The 16,948-nt window shown below is 45.8% G+C and overlaps 1 protein-coding gene across 1 annotated transcript in view; it reads left to right on the forward strand.

Annotated features, from left to right (window-relative positions):
• The first annotated feature begins 5,017 nt into the window (after positions 1-5,017).
• Positions 5,018-16,948, forward strand: part of PSTPIP1 (proline-serine-threonine phosphatase interacting protein 1) — a 47,360-nt gene continuing 35,429 nt past the window's right edge. The window contains exon 1 of the mRNA XM_054272881.1: positions 5,018-5,066. Within this exon, the coding sequence (XP_054128856.1) occupies positions 5,034-5,066 (33 nt within the window). The 5' untranslated portion in view covers positions 5,018-5,033. The remainder of the gene's footprint in view (positions 5,067-16,948) is intronic.

Raw genomic sequence — 16,948 nt, forward strand, 5'->3', positions numbered from 1 at the left:
CCACAGAGTTTAACCTGTGGGTTAAACCCCACATTTCTATGATACAAACAATTTTATGATATACAAAGTATCACTATTTAATTCTAGAGGAAATCCATTCATGTTTTTTATGATTATGGCAGAGGCTGACGATCTTTCTCTTGGGTAAAATAGCAGAACAGGGTCCACCTTTCAGTGATGGCCTCTATTAGAAACTGCTGTGAAATGTTAGATAAGAGGTAAGAACAGAGCCTGTGCAATCAATCTTTCTATCAGTTATGGATTTTTACTGAAGCAGAAGGCCAGCAGGACTGTCTTGCACTGTGAGAGTGCTTTTGGAAGGCTGTTCCAGCAGTTCCCTCTAACAGGAGCAGAGGGAGTTGAGTTTCAGGGCTGAGCAGAGCCTGGGGTGGGGTCTGGGCCATGCTGGAGCCTCCAGCCACAGGCACGATGGCCCAGAGCAGCTGGAACAAACCAAGGCAGGTGTTCAGAGGCTGCAGTTTCAGTTTCCATGGGAACACAGACTGGCTCCTCTCAAAGGCATGGTGAAAAATGGTAAAAATTTCAACATTTTTAATGGGTATCATTTGGGATAATTTGCAAGGCCCTGACATTGCCTCCATGGAAATTCAGAGATCCATTTGCATGGAATGAGAACAGTGGGCACAGCTCAGCGGCTGAATTGTGTCCATTTTAGGAGAACCATTCCCATGGTTCTCCTCTGGCAGTGGTTCCCTTGCTGCTGCTGTCCCCAGGCTGTGGGGCACAGACGGACATGGGGGCTGGGCTGTTGTGGACATGTTTGGAAGCTGTATCTCTGATGTAAGGTTCTGGAGGCTGGGAAGGACTGCACCAGTGCCTTCAGTCTCCATTGGCATTTCCCAAACACCATTCCAAGGGACCACAATACACCCGAGGACTTCTGACAATTACAACCATCTCAACACTGGGATTATCTGAGTATTCAGTATTTCTTTGTCTTCTGCCTTAATGCTTTTCATAGACTCCCTCTTCCTCTTGCTATGTAGAATAAAAGGTTTATTCTCTACTTGATGACTCCCCAAAATCAGAAATATTTCCTTTGGAGAATGTCTTGCTTAGCGTCCTGGATGACCACAAAAATGTTTGTAGATGCTATTTTCATATTTTGCCTGCTTTGAAATCCAAACCTGCCACCCAAATCCCTGATAAAAAGCTTTGCTTAAAGTAGTATATAATTTAAAATTAAATGAAACTTCCATTCTCAAGAATGAGAAAATTTGAGGGCTTTTAAAACAATATTTTTAAAGAATTAATGATTTTATCCTCACTTTTTACTACAGAATGGACTCAAATGGTACATTCTGCTGCCAAACAATTTAATTCCTGGGGGGAAAAGCCCTCAGGAATTGTGGTTTTGGCGCTATCAAACAGAACACCTCTGAGAGCAGGGGTGGAAGGAGATGCAGTGGCTGTCAGGGAAGAGTTCCACTTCAGGCTCCTTGTTGGCACTGCTGGATTTCTGAGTGAGCCTGTCAGGTCAGGCTGAGTCCCTTTAATGCTGGAGCCAGGAACACCACAAAGCTCCCCAAGGTGGAGGCCCAGCAGCCGGCTTGGCTGGAGCCGTTCTCCAATATGGCGCTGGCGGTCTGCGCGCTTAATCCTGCTTGGCTGATCCTGTCACCACCCACCCGGCCAGCCAATCACTGCTCGTGTCCTCAGTGGCCCACAGCGCTCTGGGTACATCATGGTCATCATTAGTGATGTTTCAGTTTGTGAAAAACTCCAATCACTTGTTTATAAAATTTTTAAAGTTTAACAGTAATAAAATTATTATAAAAATAGCAATATAATTAGAGTAATAATAATTTGGACAGTTTGAATTAGGACAATATGAGACAATAGAAACAAAGAGTTATGGATGTCTGGGTACCTTTTTCTGAGCAGCATAAGCCTGAAGAAGGATACACATTAACAGGATTAACCCTTAAAAACAATAACCTCTTGCATATTCATACACCTCATACATGATGCATAAATTCTATTCAAACACAAGATTCTGTCTGATCAGTGTCAGCGCTTCTTCCTCTGAATCCTAACGGCATGTTCATGGCTGAGCAAGGCAGGAAGTTCATTTCTTCTGATAAGAGAGCAATAAACTCTTTCTCTGAAAGATTTAGGTGCCCTGTGGCTGCTATCTCACTGCAAGTCCTTTCTTTAAAAAAAGTATCTTACTTTTTTATATAGTTACATAGTTTCTATTTTAGCATTATGTTATAAAACTATATTTAACACACTACTTAAGAAAATTAATACAGCATAACTTTCTAACATAACACATAGAATACTCATTTTAATATTTGTGAAAAGCCAATCATAAAACAGGCATTTTTCACAAGTTATAACATTGGGATGTGTAACTGTGAGGCCTGCAAGCCAGCTGTTAGCTACCCCAGCCTTGATGGCCTGTTCCTGTTTGGAGCAGAGGGGATACAGAATTGTGTCCCCTTGTAAAGCCCTGCAGAGTCTGGCTATCCCTGCACAGCGCAGCACCCCATGAACATAACCCAGCACCACCAGGGCCTGGGCCAGAGACCCAAATCAACCTAAATGTGCTTCATCGCAGCCAGGGCTGGGACTCACACCAGCTGCTCTGACAGCTCATCAAAGTACCCGGCCTGGAGACCTGCTCTGGGCTGTTCTGAGGAGCTCACCCACTGTGGGATGCACATTCTCTGAACTGAGAGAAGCAGAGAACAGAATGATCAAACCAATGCTTATCTCATTGGCTGCTCCTGTGTTGTGCCAGAGTAGAATGCACTATGGAAATTGTTTACTCACAGTGATGGTGGTTTGGTTCCTTGGCCTGTCAGTGCCAGGTGTGTGTGTGTGTGAGGACTGTTGAGTGACAGTCACGAGATTCTGTGCAGTTGAGTGCTTGGCAGATTCAGTTTAGATGTAATGTAATATAGTATAGAATAATATAATAAAGTAATTAATTAGCCTTCTGATAAGATGAAGTCCTCCTCATCATTCCTCCTGGATGTCAGACAAAAATATCAGCGATAACCCACAGCACAGTGAGCTGCCCATGCTGATGGTGTTGGAGAGAGAGAGCTGAGAGGTGACTGTGCTGCACCAGAGCTCTTGGGTGGGATGGATGCAGGCTCAGCCCAGCGTGAGGTTCAGTCAAATAATTGGCTTTGTGGCTGGAGGCCAAACTAAAAATAACAGGAAAGTAGCGTAACATTTTAGAGGGCTAAAATGCACTCAGTTTATTTTTATGAACCCCAACAGCAGCAAAGATGGTTTCAGAACACAGCTGTAACTTGGAAATAGTAAGAGGAAACATTTGGGTTTGGAAGGACTGAGATAAAACACTCTAAAAAGATCCTTTTCTTTTTGGATACAGATCAAGTATGACTAGTGCCCATGCCCTCAAAATACATTTTTTCAAGGAATTTTCCCTTCTGGAAGAAAGCTTCACTCCTTTCTCCTCAACACTGTCTGCAAGTGCATCCTCACATTTCTCCTCCCACTCCCATGCAATGATGCTTTCTTCCTGCTACACCTCTGACCCTGCAGACTCTCGTCTGCCCACCTCTGCTTGCACTTCATTTTCCCTCACAAAGTCCCTGCACATTCCCTGTCTTCCTCAGACCATCAGGAAGGGACATTGCAAATTCTTTTAAACAGCAGCTACAGATTGCCCATGGAACGAGATGGGGGAACTGCAGCCCCCAGCTGCTGCAGAGCTCTCTGAGCAGAGCCCTGAGTCCTGCTGGAGCCCAGGGAAGCTGCGAGAGCTCCCCACTCAGAAATTATCTGCCCAGGGCTGCTGCTGGGGGCAGCAGGGGACAGCAGCACCCAGAGCAGTGTCAGTCAGCCGGAAATCAGTCAGTCCTGATGTGTTCTTGGTGGGGACAGACAGCTTTCACACAGGCAACCACCACAGGACTATTTTTCTTTTCTTTTCCTACACCCCAAAAATGCAAGTGAGTATTTAAGAATACTTAAAACATCCTAAGGAGGTGAACAGAGGCAGCCTCACCTGGAGGACAGGTGCTTTGGAGAGAGTTTCAGGGAAGCTTTAGAAGTGTTACCCTGTGCTCAGGTATTTGCAGCTGTGTTATAAGAACTGGAGGAGCCGATTTGAGGAGCTGCCTGCAATACCTGGTGTCAGCAGTGTGCTGAGTGTGGTCTGGGCGCTGCTCCTTCACTGCTCTGTGAGGCTTTGCTCAGGTCCTAGTGCTAACAAACTCTTAGCTCTCTTCTTTTTCAAGACTTTGGGTTTTACTTCTAAATTCCACATATCTTGCATATTCATATGAACATTTATGTGAGGCCATGCAAATCAGGACTGTTCTCTACATCGACATCTAGGTGTCTAAATGTGTGCAGACACCTGCACAATTCTCAGGTTCTTAATTTAACCTGAGTCCTGAAAAGCCTTTCCAGCTGCAAAATGCAGCTTTGAGCTAAGCTTCCCATGTGCATGGGCCTCTGCCAGCCCCAGAAGGTGCTGCAGAAATGGGGCACCCATGTTTCTTTTGCTTCTTTTTCTTTGCAAAACCACAGCATTAGAGAAGAGCTTGTCTCTTTGTATTGTGCTGGTTTCTTTTGCACTGTAATTGTCCTCTCTCTTCCTGCAGCTGATCAAATCATATTACTCAATTTAGTGCCTTTTTTTTCCCCCTCTATTTTTTTCCTGTCCACTCACACACACCCATGGCAAGGAGCAGCCTGACACCATTTGACATCTCCTTGCTTCCTCATTTCAATATTAACTGTTTACCAGAAGAGAAACAGGTTTGGGGTGCGGGTGCTGAGCCTGTGTGTGAGCAACAGCTCTTTTGGCCTCTGTCCCTCACAGCCACAGGTCATTTCTCTGAGCTGCCTGGGACAGCCCCATGCTATTGGCACCAGCCTGGCCTCAGGAGGGACAGGTCTGTGGATGTGCTGCACTCTCTGCTTGGGTTGGGCTGCAGTGACAAGGCTCAGAGCTCTGCCTGCTGCCACTCTCACCCCACAAAGGACTTGCTGAAGGATTCCTACCCCTCCACAGAGCAATAATAATGACCCAGCTGCAGTTTAAAGATGCTTTTTGGGTAAGTGAGCATTTACTATGTGTTTCCTATATGCAATGTATCTGCATTTTAAATTTTTTTAAAATACAACTTGGTTCTGTATATAGTTTAAAACTAATTTAATGCTGTTCTGTGTTCTCAATTTAGTTTAGTAAAAATCCAAATTTGTCTCCAAGCAAAAACATAGTGTTTAGTGGTGTGTTTGATCCTGGGCAGAAGGATGCAGTGTAAAGACTGTATCCAGTCCCCATAAATTCCCAGTTCCTGTGCTGGGCCAGAAGCCTCTTTTGAAAGGGACACGGATTTGTCTGTGTCCCAGTGCTAAGAACCTGCTTGCAGTGAGTGTCCTCAGCTCTACAAGTGGCTCCCAGGTGAGCTGTTGCTAATTATAGGCTGAGTTCCCTCCTGTTTGGTGAAGAGCAGAGCCAGCAGCTGTGAGCACAATGCTCCTGCTCAGCTCCCTGCAGGCTCCCACCCTGCTGCCAGGAGCATTCCCAGCCATGCAGAGCCCAGGAGCTGTGGGGCAGCACAGGTCAGAAAGGACCAGCAGATACACTCCACAGCTCAGCCCAAACCCTCACAGCTGACCTAAAACCAGCAAATAGTGAAACAAGGAGATCTGCTCCATACCTGCTATTTGACTTTTGTTTCAAAATCCTTTTGGTCTCCTGTTTGCAAGCTCTTTCTCTGCAGTTACAAGGTAAAAGGACTTTAGTAATTTCTCTGTGATAATCTGAGTTTCTCTTGCAATTGGAGAATGAAAGTTCAAAATCAAAATTCTATCATTGCACAAGTTGAGTAAACAGGATGTTATGTGGTTGCCCCTTTTCTGGGCAATCAGTTATCCAGCATCAAGGACTGACTCAAAGAAAGACATGAAGCTATATGAATTCTTTCTGCCATTGCCTGGCTGTTCTTTCTGCTTGTGCTCTCTTTCTCTCCACCCACGCTTCAGGGTAAACCCTCTTTTGGTAGAAAACAGAAGGGCAGAGGCAAAAACACATTTCAGTGAACCCCCATCCTCTGGGCACTTCCAGGAAGCCCTCCCCACCCCCACTGCAGGGCTAGGTTTGAACAGTTAAAAAGAATAAAAATACAATGAGGAAATACGAAAGTCGCTGTTGATGCTGGGACTAACTGTGCATGACCACACCTATGTGAGATTCTCCTCATTTCTGCATCCTCTGACTGCACAGGGTGGGACACAGCTGGGGGCCAGGGCTGCCCTGGGAGCTCCAGCCCTTGCATTGCTGAGCTTCCCAGGAAAACAATCCACCTGACTTTTAGGGCTGGGACATTTGGTGTAGTTACTTTTCAATGCCTTGGTCTTTAGGGAGAATCAATCAAGCTATGGCAGTAGTGTGAGGGTGATTAATGCCAGCTGACAGTCTGGCCAGGCTGGTTCTCCATGGCTCTTCTTCCCTAAACTTCTGCCCTGTGCTTAGTCACATTACCATGACTCAAATCCTTGCTTTGCTTTGAAGCTAACACCTTATTTAAAGGAAAGCATCTTTGGATTTCATATTTTTTGGCTGGAAATGTACTGCCCAGATTGATTAGGAGGGCAAAAATCTATCAGGTTGCAGGATAGAAGCTATAGCTATACAGTAAGTCTTTAAAAGTGAAAACTTACAGGATATTGCACAACACAGCACAGGCGTGCAACATGCCCCCCAGATCACAAGATCAGCAAATATTTCTGCATTCATAAGGTTCTGTTGTGAGAGGAAAATGTATTCATGTGGTTTGCTTCAGTGAGCAATGATCTCCTGTATTTGGTCTGTACAGTGGACAGAAACTCTCTGATGGACACCCAGAAGGTGTTTGGCCCTGGCGGGTGCCTGAGCACAGAGCCCTGAGCTCTGATTGCTGCACCCCTCCCTGTGCCTCACCCTCCGAGCTGTCCCTGAGCCACTGCCCCCTGCTCCACCAGCAGGAGACTTTTGGGTAAGCAGGGGTTCCTCAGGACCTGCCTCAATGTCAAATATGGAAAGAAACCCTAAAAGCAGGAGATCTCCCCCAGCTAGCAGAGAATCCCTCTCCAAAGTTCTCCCTGTTCACAGAACTGTCTTCCAGAAAAATGCAACTTTTTCCTCATTAAATTTTATCCTCTCTTTTCCAACTAAATGTAGCAGTGATAGTCCTATACTAAAACTTCCACACTTAGTTCATTTTTGTTTTCTTTGTAGCATGGCCCAAGCAAAAAACCTGTGTATTTTTTAAATACACTTTTTATTTCTATATACTCCACACTGTAATGGTTTAAGGGACAGTTGCTCAAAGTCTGCACTAAAATGCACTTTTTAGCAGAAGTTTTCTATCCTCTGATAAGTTTTTTGGGAAATGTTAGTGAGATGGAAATTCAAAAGGGGTTTGATAGCCAGTGCAGGGCAGTTGCTGATGGATTTATATTCTGCTGGGCTGCTGTACAAGCCTGGCAGATGATACCTGTCTTCTCTAGCATCACATGAGACAGGTAGAGAAATTCCCATGTTAAAGGGGAGTGTGTGTGTGGCACCAGCATGTTCCATGTTAATGGGGTTATGTTAACAGGCAGAGCAACAGTAATTTTGCTTGTTACAAAAAACACTATCCCGGAAAATCTTTCCCCCTCAGGCACACGGTGTCTTTTTGAGTCTCATTCTCTGTTCTCACACTCATTGTTGCTTTTCCTTTGCAATTTCTGTCATTGCCTTTCCCTTCTATTTAGTCTCCCTCCAACCTGCTGCTCGAACCTGCAGCTGCAGCCCCTGAAATGCAGCTATTTCTGGCCAAGAGATAGCAAGGTACTGGCACCACCTTCTGCTTTGCCATACCCACCAGGGAACAGGGAATGAGGGAAACTTCCAGAGGAGCTGGTTGGTTTTGGGGCAGGCTCCAAAGTGCCCAGAGTTGAGTGGGAGCAAATCTGTTCCCTTCATACAGCTTTGAATCAAACTCAAGCAGCCAAGTCAATTCTGAAAATGTGTCATGGGCTCCCTAAGGTACTTAGGATTAAAAATAAGTGCTTGAAGTGTGAAATGCTTGCTCCTTCTCAGCTGTGGGATGAGCTTGGGGCTTGTGAATTCTCACAGCTCACACATAAAAGTGTGGAGGAGATGCAGGCCAGGAAACATGAAGCAGACCTTGAACACAAACTGGGGGGATTTGCTGCCCTGCCCTGGGCTGCTCCTTTCACATCCCTGCCTGTGGAGCTGTGGCTGTGGTCAGACACTGCAGTGGGAGCCATGGGAGGGCTCCAGGAGCAGGGACTCTTACAAAGATGCTCAATGTCTCTGGCTTTGACTTCAGGCCATGTTCAACCTCAGGTTCAGTGTGAAGCTGACTTTGTAGATGAGCCTCTCAACTCCTACTGTAGCTTTTTCACACAATGGTCTGTTATATGTGCCAAAAAAGATGTAATTGGCTTCACAAATAATTTAGCTTCTGATGAGACTCTTAACTGTGGAATGAGAGGTCTGTGGTGATAAAAGTCACAGTAAAGCTATTTCCTAAACTTATTAGGCAACGTGCTGAAGAAATACAGCATCAATCGTTTTACTCAATATAGGAAGTGTTTTTATAGCAGGAGCTACCCTGCTTTCCTGTAGAGGCTGAGCTTTGCAGGGCCCATTGTTTGCAGCAGGTATGTGAGGAGGAAGTGATACTGGGCAGGTTTGTTGGGAGGAACTGGAGCTGGGGAGGCTCCACCAGCCCAGCACCCTGAGGCTGAGCTTGGGCAGGCAGGGATGAGGCTGGCAAACCTTCCAGCCTGGCACCCCAGCTTTGCAAGAGGGTCCCACCCAGTTTGATTTGAATGGCATGGCACCAGCTGCATCTGACCCTACTGACACAAGGCAGGTTACGATAAATCATCTCCCTGCACAACAGCACACAGGTGGGATCTGCTGTCAGCACATCCTGCACTCCCTGAGCTCCAGAGGCAGAAGTGTGACCATGGTCCTGAGCTCCCTGAGCTCCAGAGGCACAGCCATGGCCATGGTCCTGCACTCCCTGAGCTCCAGAGGTGTGGCCATGGTCCTGCACTCCCTGAGCTCCAGAGGCATGGCCATGGTCCTGCACTCCCTGAGCTCCAGAGGCATGGCCATGGTCCTGCACTCCCTGAGCTCCAGAGGTGTGGCCACAGTGCTGGTCACATCCGGGCCAACTCATTGCTGCAGGACGTGTGGAAATGGGGAATAAAGGGGGAACCAGCTTGGAAAAGTTGGACTGGTTGCCCAGCTGATGTCTGTGTTTGTTGTGAAGTTGACTTCATCTCCACAGAAGAGGCTACTCTACTCTTTTTTTACATGTAATTTCTTCCTCCATTTCCCCAGCTGCTCAGGGACATTGGCTCCCTAAGGCATTGAGAACCCGTAGAGGGGGAGCAATCACAACAGTCATTGAAACCAGAGGAAATTACAAGCAGGAAACCTGAGCAGTCATTGTGACTATGGAAACACTGGTGCTTCACAAGTCACTTCTGAGCAGCACAACAGCTAAAATGAAGCTCAAATGAACTAACACTAGATGAATGGACTAACAGAGAGTTCATTTTGGGTCAATGACTGAAATAATTAGACAGTTAAATACACTTAATTATAATTTTCTGATGACCATGTTACAACTGAGAGGTTTGAATATTAAAATTGGTTGATTGATGAATTAAGTCACTGTGACAACTTCATTAATATTTTTACACAGCTGTATCTGGTTTGTTTTGATCCATCCTGCTCTGCAAAAGTTGGTTGATTTTACTTGGGCTCAGGGGAGGGGAGGATTCTTATTTCTGCCAATTTTAAGTGTGCCACAAGTCTGTATTTTAAATATGGAATAGGTGAGTCATGGACTCTGCCCACATGTACACAGCTACATCTAACCACCACCACTTGAAGAGTGTTTGTCACACCTACCTTGAAATGGCGCCTCACTCAGAGATCAGAGGGTGTGCTGTGGCCTGTTGGAGCACCCCACTGAGTGCATTTTCTGAGGCAGAGTCACAGAGTGGCCGAGGCTGAGAGGGGCCCCTGGACATCTCCTGAGCCTCACCCAGCCCAGGGCCAGTCACAGCAGAGCTCAGAGCATCTCCTCAGGTGGAGACTCCACAGCCTCTCTGGGCAAACTGACACTGTGTCTCACCACTTCTTGTTGTCTCATACATCAAGAGGTCTATTATCATTATAGTGCAAGGATTCCATATCACCAGAGTTTCATACCTCCTCAATATCTCCCACAGGCAGCTCCTCTAAGCAGTGCCTGTTCCTGGGCCTTGCAGCAGCCATCTGACTGCAGAGCCCACCAATCCACTCTTTTATACCACTGCTCTTATTGGCTACAGGTGTGGCCTGTTAACATCAGGCCTGCTCCTAATCTTTGCTAATTGGTCCAGCTACAACTCGTTGGGGGATAAGATTACATTCTATACCACCTTCATTTACCCATAATGTATCCCCCTACAACCTCTCAGCAAAACCTTCCTGTGCTTAAACAGGACTTCTGGAATTTCCACAGGTGCTCGTTGCCTCTTCCCCTGTCACTGGGTGTCCCTGCACTGGCTCCATCTCCCCTGCTGCCTCCCACAGGAATTTAAACACACTGAGCACCTTTCTGCAGGCTGAGCAGTGCCAGCCCTCAGCCTCTCCTCCCAGCAGAGCTTCTCCAGGGTGAATCTCAGAGTGTCCCTAGGAATCTCATTTCAACAGGACTGGGTGATTCACAGCCTGTCCCTTTCCTCCCTTTGGGCTGACACTCCTGCAGAGCTGCCTCTCTTTCTTCAGTCACTGGCTGCAGACCCTGAACTTGGGCTGCTTCCTAGGCACAAGGGAACACTCGGAATTTCAATCCAGTAGCACTCATTGCATACTTGTATGGAAGGCAAGTCAGGCTGCTTGGTTATATTTCAGCTCCTTTAGCTCAAGAAGACCTTTATCTGATTTAATTTTCCAGTGGGAATTTGGCACAGAAAACACTGGTTTCATCTCCAGTTTAATCTAGGTTTTGTAATAAAACTTTTCTCAGCAGCCAGAGTTCAATATTGTACAAAGCTTGCTGTGTTGCTCAGTAGGAATTTGGGGATTTGGGGCTGAGATGAGGTGAGGGCTAGGGGAACAGCTCTGCATGGAGATCACTCAACCTTGCTCAGGGTGTCAAGGTGAAGAAAAAAGCCCACATTGAAAATACACATCTGGATCCCAATAGCTTTTCAGTTCCCCAGAGAATTATTCCCTTACTGTACATAGAGTTTAGTACTTCTTTAAAGTGGTGGGAAAATGTCACTGAACAAGACTGAGGAATTGAAAAGTTCCTCATAGCTCCTCATGCAACTTTATCTTTGCTTGAAATGAAAGGCAACAGTCTTGGGAATTTAGTGAAAATGTACCAGCTCAGGCTAGCTTAGAGATACCAACTCCTGTGGTTCCATTCCGAGCAAATGAAAAAATAAACACAAGCTTTTTTTCTTTAATGTAGGAGCTCTTTAAATCCAGAAGCTATTTTGTGCTGCTCTCAATTTGTCCAGGCCTAATGTATTCCTAATATGAAAGAAAAATTAAAAAATAAAGGGTGGGGACAAAGACAAAAAGGAAAACAGGTGGTCAGCAGCTCTGAGGTCTGAGTCTCATCACTTGATGCTCCTTGCAGTAGGTGCTGTAGTTACTGAATGGTTATGAACAAACCAGGGCTGACAAACAGCCCCAGGAGCACCAGCAGAAGGAAAGGAGGGCCCTGCCACTGCAAGAGCCTGGATGAACATTTGGTTAGGATGTGGGTTTCTGATAGAATCTTTTTTGGGGGGAAAACATGGCTTTTCTGGAAGTAGGGGTGCTGGTTTGGAAGATGAAGCTGAGCTTTCATGAAAAAGTTCTCACCTGGTAAAGGCTCTCTCTGGAGATGGAGTGTCCTATAGGACATGAAAGAACACAAGCTCACACCACTGTTCTCAAGGTGAACAAAAAAGGGAAGTTTATTTTCTGACTCTAACATTTATAGTTTTCTAATAGTGACAGTGGATTGGAGGGTGACAGTGCCACCTCTCCAATGACGCCGGACAAACCAACAGTCCATCAACTTTCTCCTCCTCCATAAAGGAATGCAAAACAATGAGTTATTTACAGAAAGTGTGAGAAAGTTTGTTACAAGAATGTCAACATCAGAAGGCTTAGAAAATCTCAAAAAACCAGGGTGCCAATGGAGAATGAAGGTGCATTTACTAAGCAGAGAGGAGGAGGAGGAGGAGAAGAACTCCTAAAGGCTCCTAAAGCCCTGTGGTTCTGGGAGCTCTGCAGGGGAAGGCACTGGAGCTTTCCCTGCCCACAGCCACTGCCTGCAGCCTGGAGATCTCGTGCCACCAGGTTCAGTCCCACATAAAGCAGCTGGAGAAAGAGATTGAAATGCAATTCCCCTTCCCTGTACAGGCAGCACATGGGGGGTGGTGTGGAGCTGTGGCAGGGGTGTCTCAATCAGACACTAATGGAGTGTAAGAATGTTGCGTCATGTTGAGTAATCGGATATGTTGAAAATTGTCATTTAGGTGGCAAAGATCTCTTGTGAAATGGAATTGGTAACATGTAGATATTGAAATAATCTTTACTAAGAAGTGACGTCAATCTTTGATTCATTCCCCTTCTACAGCAAGACTCTGGGAATATTTCCTGAAGTTTTACCCTTCCCCATGTGCCAGGTGACCAGTAACAAAGGGAGCATAGGTTCAGCAGTGACTTTTATGAAATGCCTTTTTCAGAACTGACAGGAAACAATTCTAAGCATTTTAAGACAAGGAGGAGAAAGACACTGAGGTTTTTTAATAAATTAGTGTACTAACTAAGCAGGTCTGGTTCCAGTGGCTCTGTAAGACCTGTGGACAGTTACCTCTGTGCTTGAGCAAGTCAGGGCTGTTTCAGTTTCACTCACCGTGGTCTGGGACTGAGCTCACAGTGCTTGTAGAAGGTGAGGAGACCTCTTATAACAGAGAAGGAAACTGGAAGTGGATGAACCAAAGAGGAATAGAAACAAAAGTAATCTCAGACCATTATTTTGTGTAAAACAGAAGTATCCTCTACTTGTAATATTCTATTTCTCCTCATTTTTCTTCCAGTTTCTCTTGTGAAGGTAATGTTACTCAGTAGAAGACTGAAGGAACATCTGATCTTACCATTGACAGGTTTATCTGTCATGTTTCAGAAGGACCATGGCAACAGTGCTGTGCCTTCTGAAAGACAGGTGCAAATCCTCACTTCTGGCCTCTCTGTTGGCTCCCAAGGAGAAGCCCCTTTAATTTATGGATTTAGCTGCTGTCTGAAGTCATATGGAGAAAATACAAAGGGATGCTGCCACCTCAAACCTGTGTCATGTAACCACATCAAGCTCCCATTAAAAACTGGTGAGGGATTCTGCTGCCTCCTGTCCCATTTCTTATTATCCCCATCACAGAGGTGTTCCAGAAGTTTGTTCTATATGGGTTTCCTGAACGGATTCCTAGCTTTTCATCATGGTTTTTCTTGTGATGTATATCTGTCTGCTGGCTCCTTTCTCCTTCTGCTGGCCCAGGAGCACTGGGGCTCTGAACTGCACTCAGAACAATGTTTAATCAAATCATTAAGAAGACAACATAAAACAGAGGTAATAAGAACAAGCAGTGTTCTTGAGACTTTCCAAGGCTGTTCCCTGTGTGCCATGAGTCTGCCAGCCAGCAAACCACCTGCAAAAGTGAGGCAGGCTTTTGTGCAGCCATCACTTTGGATCTGTGCAAATCAGGGGGCATTAAAACATGAGGAGAGCCAAACAATATGCTGTGACTGTAAGAATGCCTAATACATAACACATGAGCAGTCCAGGATGCCAGGGAGGAGGGCGAGTAGAGTATTTGCAGGGCAGACCCAACAGAGGAGGGAATGACGAGGAGGACTCCATTGATAGCAGAAGGCTAATTAATTACATTATTATACTATATTATTCTATACTATATTACACTGTATTAGATTACATCTAAACTGAATCTGCCAAGCACTCAAGTGTGCACACAACTGCCCAGAATCTCATGACCAACAGTCCCAACACATCAACACACACACACACACACACACACACACACACACACACACACACACACACTTGGCCCTGATAGGCCAAGGAAACAAAACCTCATCACCTTGGGTAAACAATCTCCATATTGCATTCTACTCTGGCACAAACACAGGCACAGCAAATGATAAGAATTTTTTTTTCCTTTCTCTGAGGTTCAGAGAATGTGAAACCCAGAAATATTCTTGGGAAGAATTGTGACTTGCTTTTCCCTGTGAAGAGAAATGTGGCTACAGGCAAGGGCTCAGGAAGCTGAGGAGCAAATTCCTGTGTCAGCAGAACTTGAAATCAGCCGTTTCCTTCTCAGAGAAAACCCACAGGGTCAAGAGCAAAAGACCACTGGGGAGTTACTGTTCTGCTCAGTGTCACTTGCACTGCTCCTGTATAGTTTGTGGATCTCAATTTCAGTTTTACCTCTGACCATCCTGGCTGCTGCAGGGTTGAAGTCTGGTGAATCTCGCTGCAGGGGCAGTGGCAGAGGCAGCCCAGCAGCCCAGCAGCCCAGCAATTGGAATGCTGCAGAGGCAGTGGTTTTCCCTTTAATTTTTGAAGGTTCCATTCAAGGTTCACCTCTCTGCTATTTTCTGACAATAAATACCATTTGCAGCCCATGAAAGGTACTGCATGTCAGATTTAGGTAACAGACTGCAGCAAAACTGCAAACTAAGCTCAAGCTGTGGAAAATGCCCAAGTGGAATTATCACCGAAATGTCCCTGCCTACATCCTGAGCAAACATTTATGTTTCTGATACACAAAGAGTGAATTTACAAGAAGTGACAGAAATCTTGTACAGCCAGCTTCAACCCACCTACTCTTCCTTGCTTTTTCTGCTTATGTGGGGGGAAAAAAATCAATACTTTAAAAAAATAGATTTTTTTAAGCTCGTATAAATTCTGCAGTCAGTCTTGGAAAGCACAAGCACCCATCACATTCCCATCCATTCCAACTGATTTCAGCCGGTAGGAAGAAGGAACTCTTACAGAGTACAGCATGAGCAAAGGCTTTAAAACCCACTAAGCAGTTGATTATGACATGACCATGTGTGAAAAAGGCCTCATATCACACCAGCACTGGCCAGGGGAGAAGGTTTTGGTGAGAGGTTTCCGATGTGACCCCGCTCTGTTCTGGGCATGGTGACCTTCCCCCACGAGTGACCTCAGCTCAGAGTGGGGATGCTGAGCTGCCCTTTCAGCTGCTGGGTCCAGGCAGAGGAGGGCCAGGCTGCAAAGCTGGGGTTGATTTTGCAAAGGGCTCTTTGAGTGCCCCTGTGGTGCAGCAGAGCTGGGAGGCAGCCCTGGAACAGGAACAGGAACAGGAAGCAGCAGCAAAGCAGCTCTTATCACAGCAGGGCACCCCGAGATAAGAGCTGCACTGGGGACTGCAGCACACACAGCAGTGTGCTCACTGCTGTCCTGTTCATTCCAGGAGTGCACAAAGACAGCAGGAAACTTCCCAAAACACTTTCTATCAGGAGCATACTTCTAAAAACACTAGGAAATTTTAAAGTATACCAGGGGAAAAACCACCAAACATAAAACAAGTGATTGAATTACAGTGAAAGGCCATGCCATGACAGGAAATATCCAGCCCAAGGTACTTGGAGATTCTAAGTCATGTTTAGGTCTGTTTGCTGCTCCTCTACACGTACAAAGCCCTTGGCAGAGCTTGACAAGGAGACTGGCAGAACAAGGGAACAAGATTTGAAACACTCAGGGTCAGAACCCAGTGGTATGATGCAAGAATACAATTAATTGATTTAACTCAGTCAGAACAACTTACTTTCAGTCCAGGACTGAGATATCATGTGTGATACCACTGTGGATAGAAAGGATTTTTTTCTGACAGGTGAAAAAATATTGTCAAAATGATGCTTGTTCAAAACTTCACTATGCCCTGTTCTCTCTAAACTTCCTCCTCACACCAGTAGTTATTTCCTTTTTAACTCTGGAAAAGTGGATCTTAAGTTTTTGTTTTACTAAAACTGTTACAACTAAACAAGATATGAATGCAAAACCATTTTGATTTAGAGAAAAATTCCAAATATACCCATTACAGATTCAGTTATTTTTCTCTTTGAAAATTCTGTACTAATAGTTTATTTGGATCAGGTAGCAGCATTTAGCACTTTCAGTCCACAACCATGTGAGAACACTTCTGATACAAGCTTTGGTAAAATATCATTAAGAACCAAGATGAGGAATGAATTTAATAACTAAATACTTTGAAACTTCAGAGAAAGTGGAGGGGGTTTAAAAGATTTTATTTAATATTAGCAGATAATACATTTCAAATAATTCCTAAATGAGGGCAGATTAGGCTGAAGGAAGCCCTGAGAGCTCTGCTGTGGCTGTCATTGCTCGTGCCAGCCCCCCAGAGAGGCAGAGCAGGTACTGGGGGTGGATTCTGCTCTGTTTAGCACCACATCAGCTCAGCACTGTCCTGCTGGGTACTGAGCAATGCACCCAGTGTCTGCTGTGGAGATTTTCCTATTCCAGCCCTTCCTGCCCATCAGGGAGGTGCCACTGCCCACCTGTACCCTGCGGTCACTGTCCCTCACCTCCTGGGTCCCTGCAGAAAGCAGCTGAGCAGGTGCTGCAGCTGGAGGTGCTGGGATGAGCCCTTTCCTGCTGACAGGCAGAGCTCCCAGAGCCCTGCAGCAAGCCCAGGTGGAGCCTGGCACCCCCCAAACAGGACACACAGCCTCAGCAGCTCAGGCTGCCCTGGGGAGATGCTGAGGTGCTGCCAAGCTGGCTCATCCTGCAGGAGCAGGGAGAGCTCTGGGCTGGGCTGTGTAAAACACCTCTGAACAAAGCCCTGGGTGGGCAAGGCAGGTGCCAGCATGGTT

The sequence above is a fragment of the Melozone crissalis genome, unplaced genomic scaffold (assembly GCF_028551555.1).
Source record: "Melozone crissalis strain CALT ecotype California unplaced genomic scaffold, PUWL_Pcris_2 ptg000014l_1, whole genome shotgun sequence".
In the NCBI taxonomy this organism is placed as follows: Eukaryota; Metazoa; Chordata; class Aves; order Passeriformes; family Passerellidae; genus Melozone; species Melozone crissalis.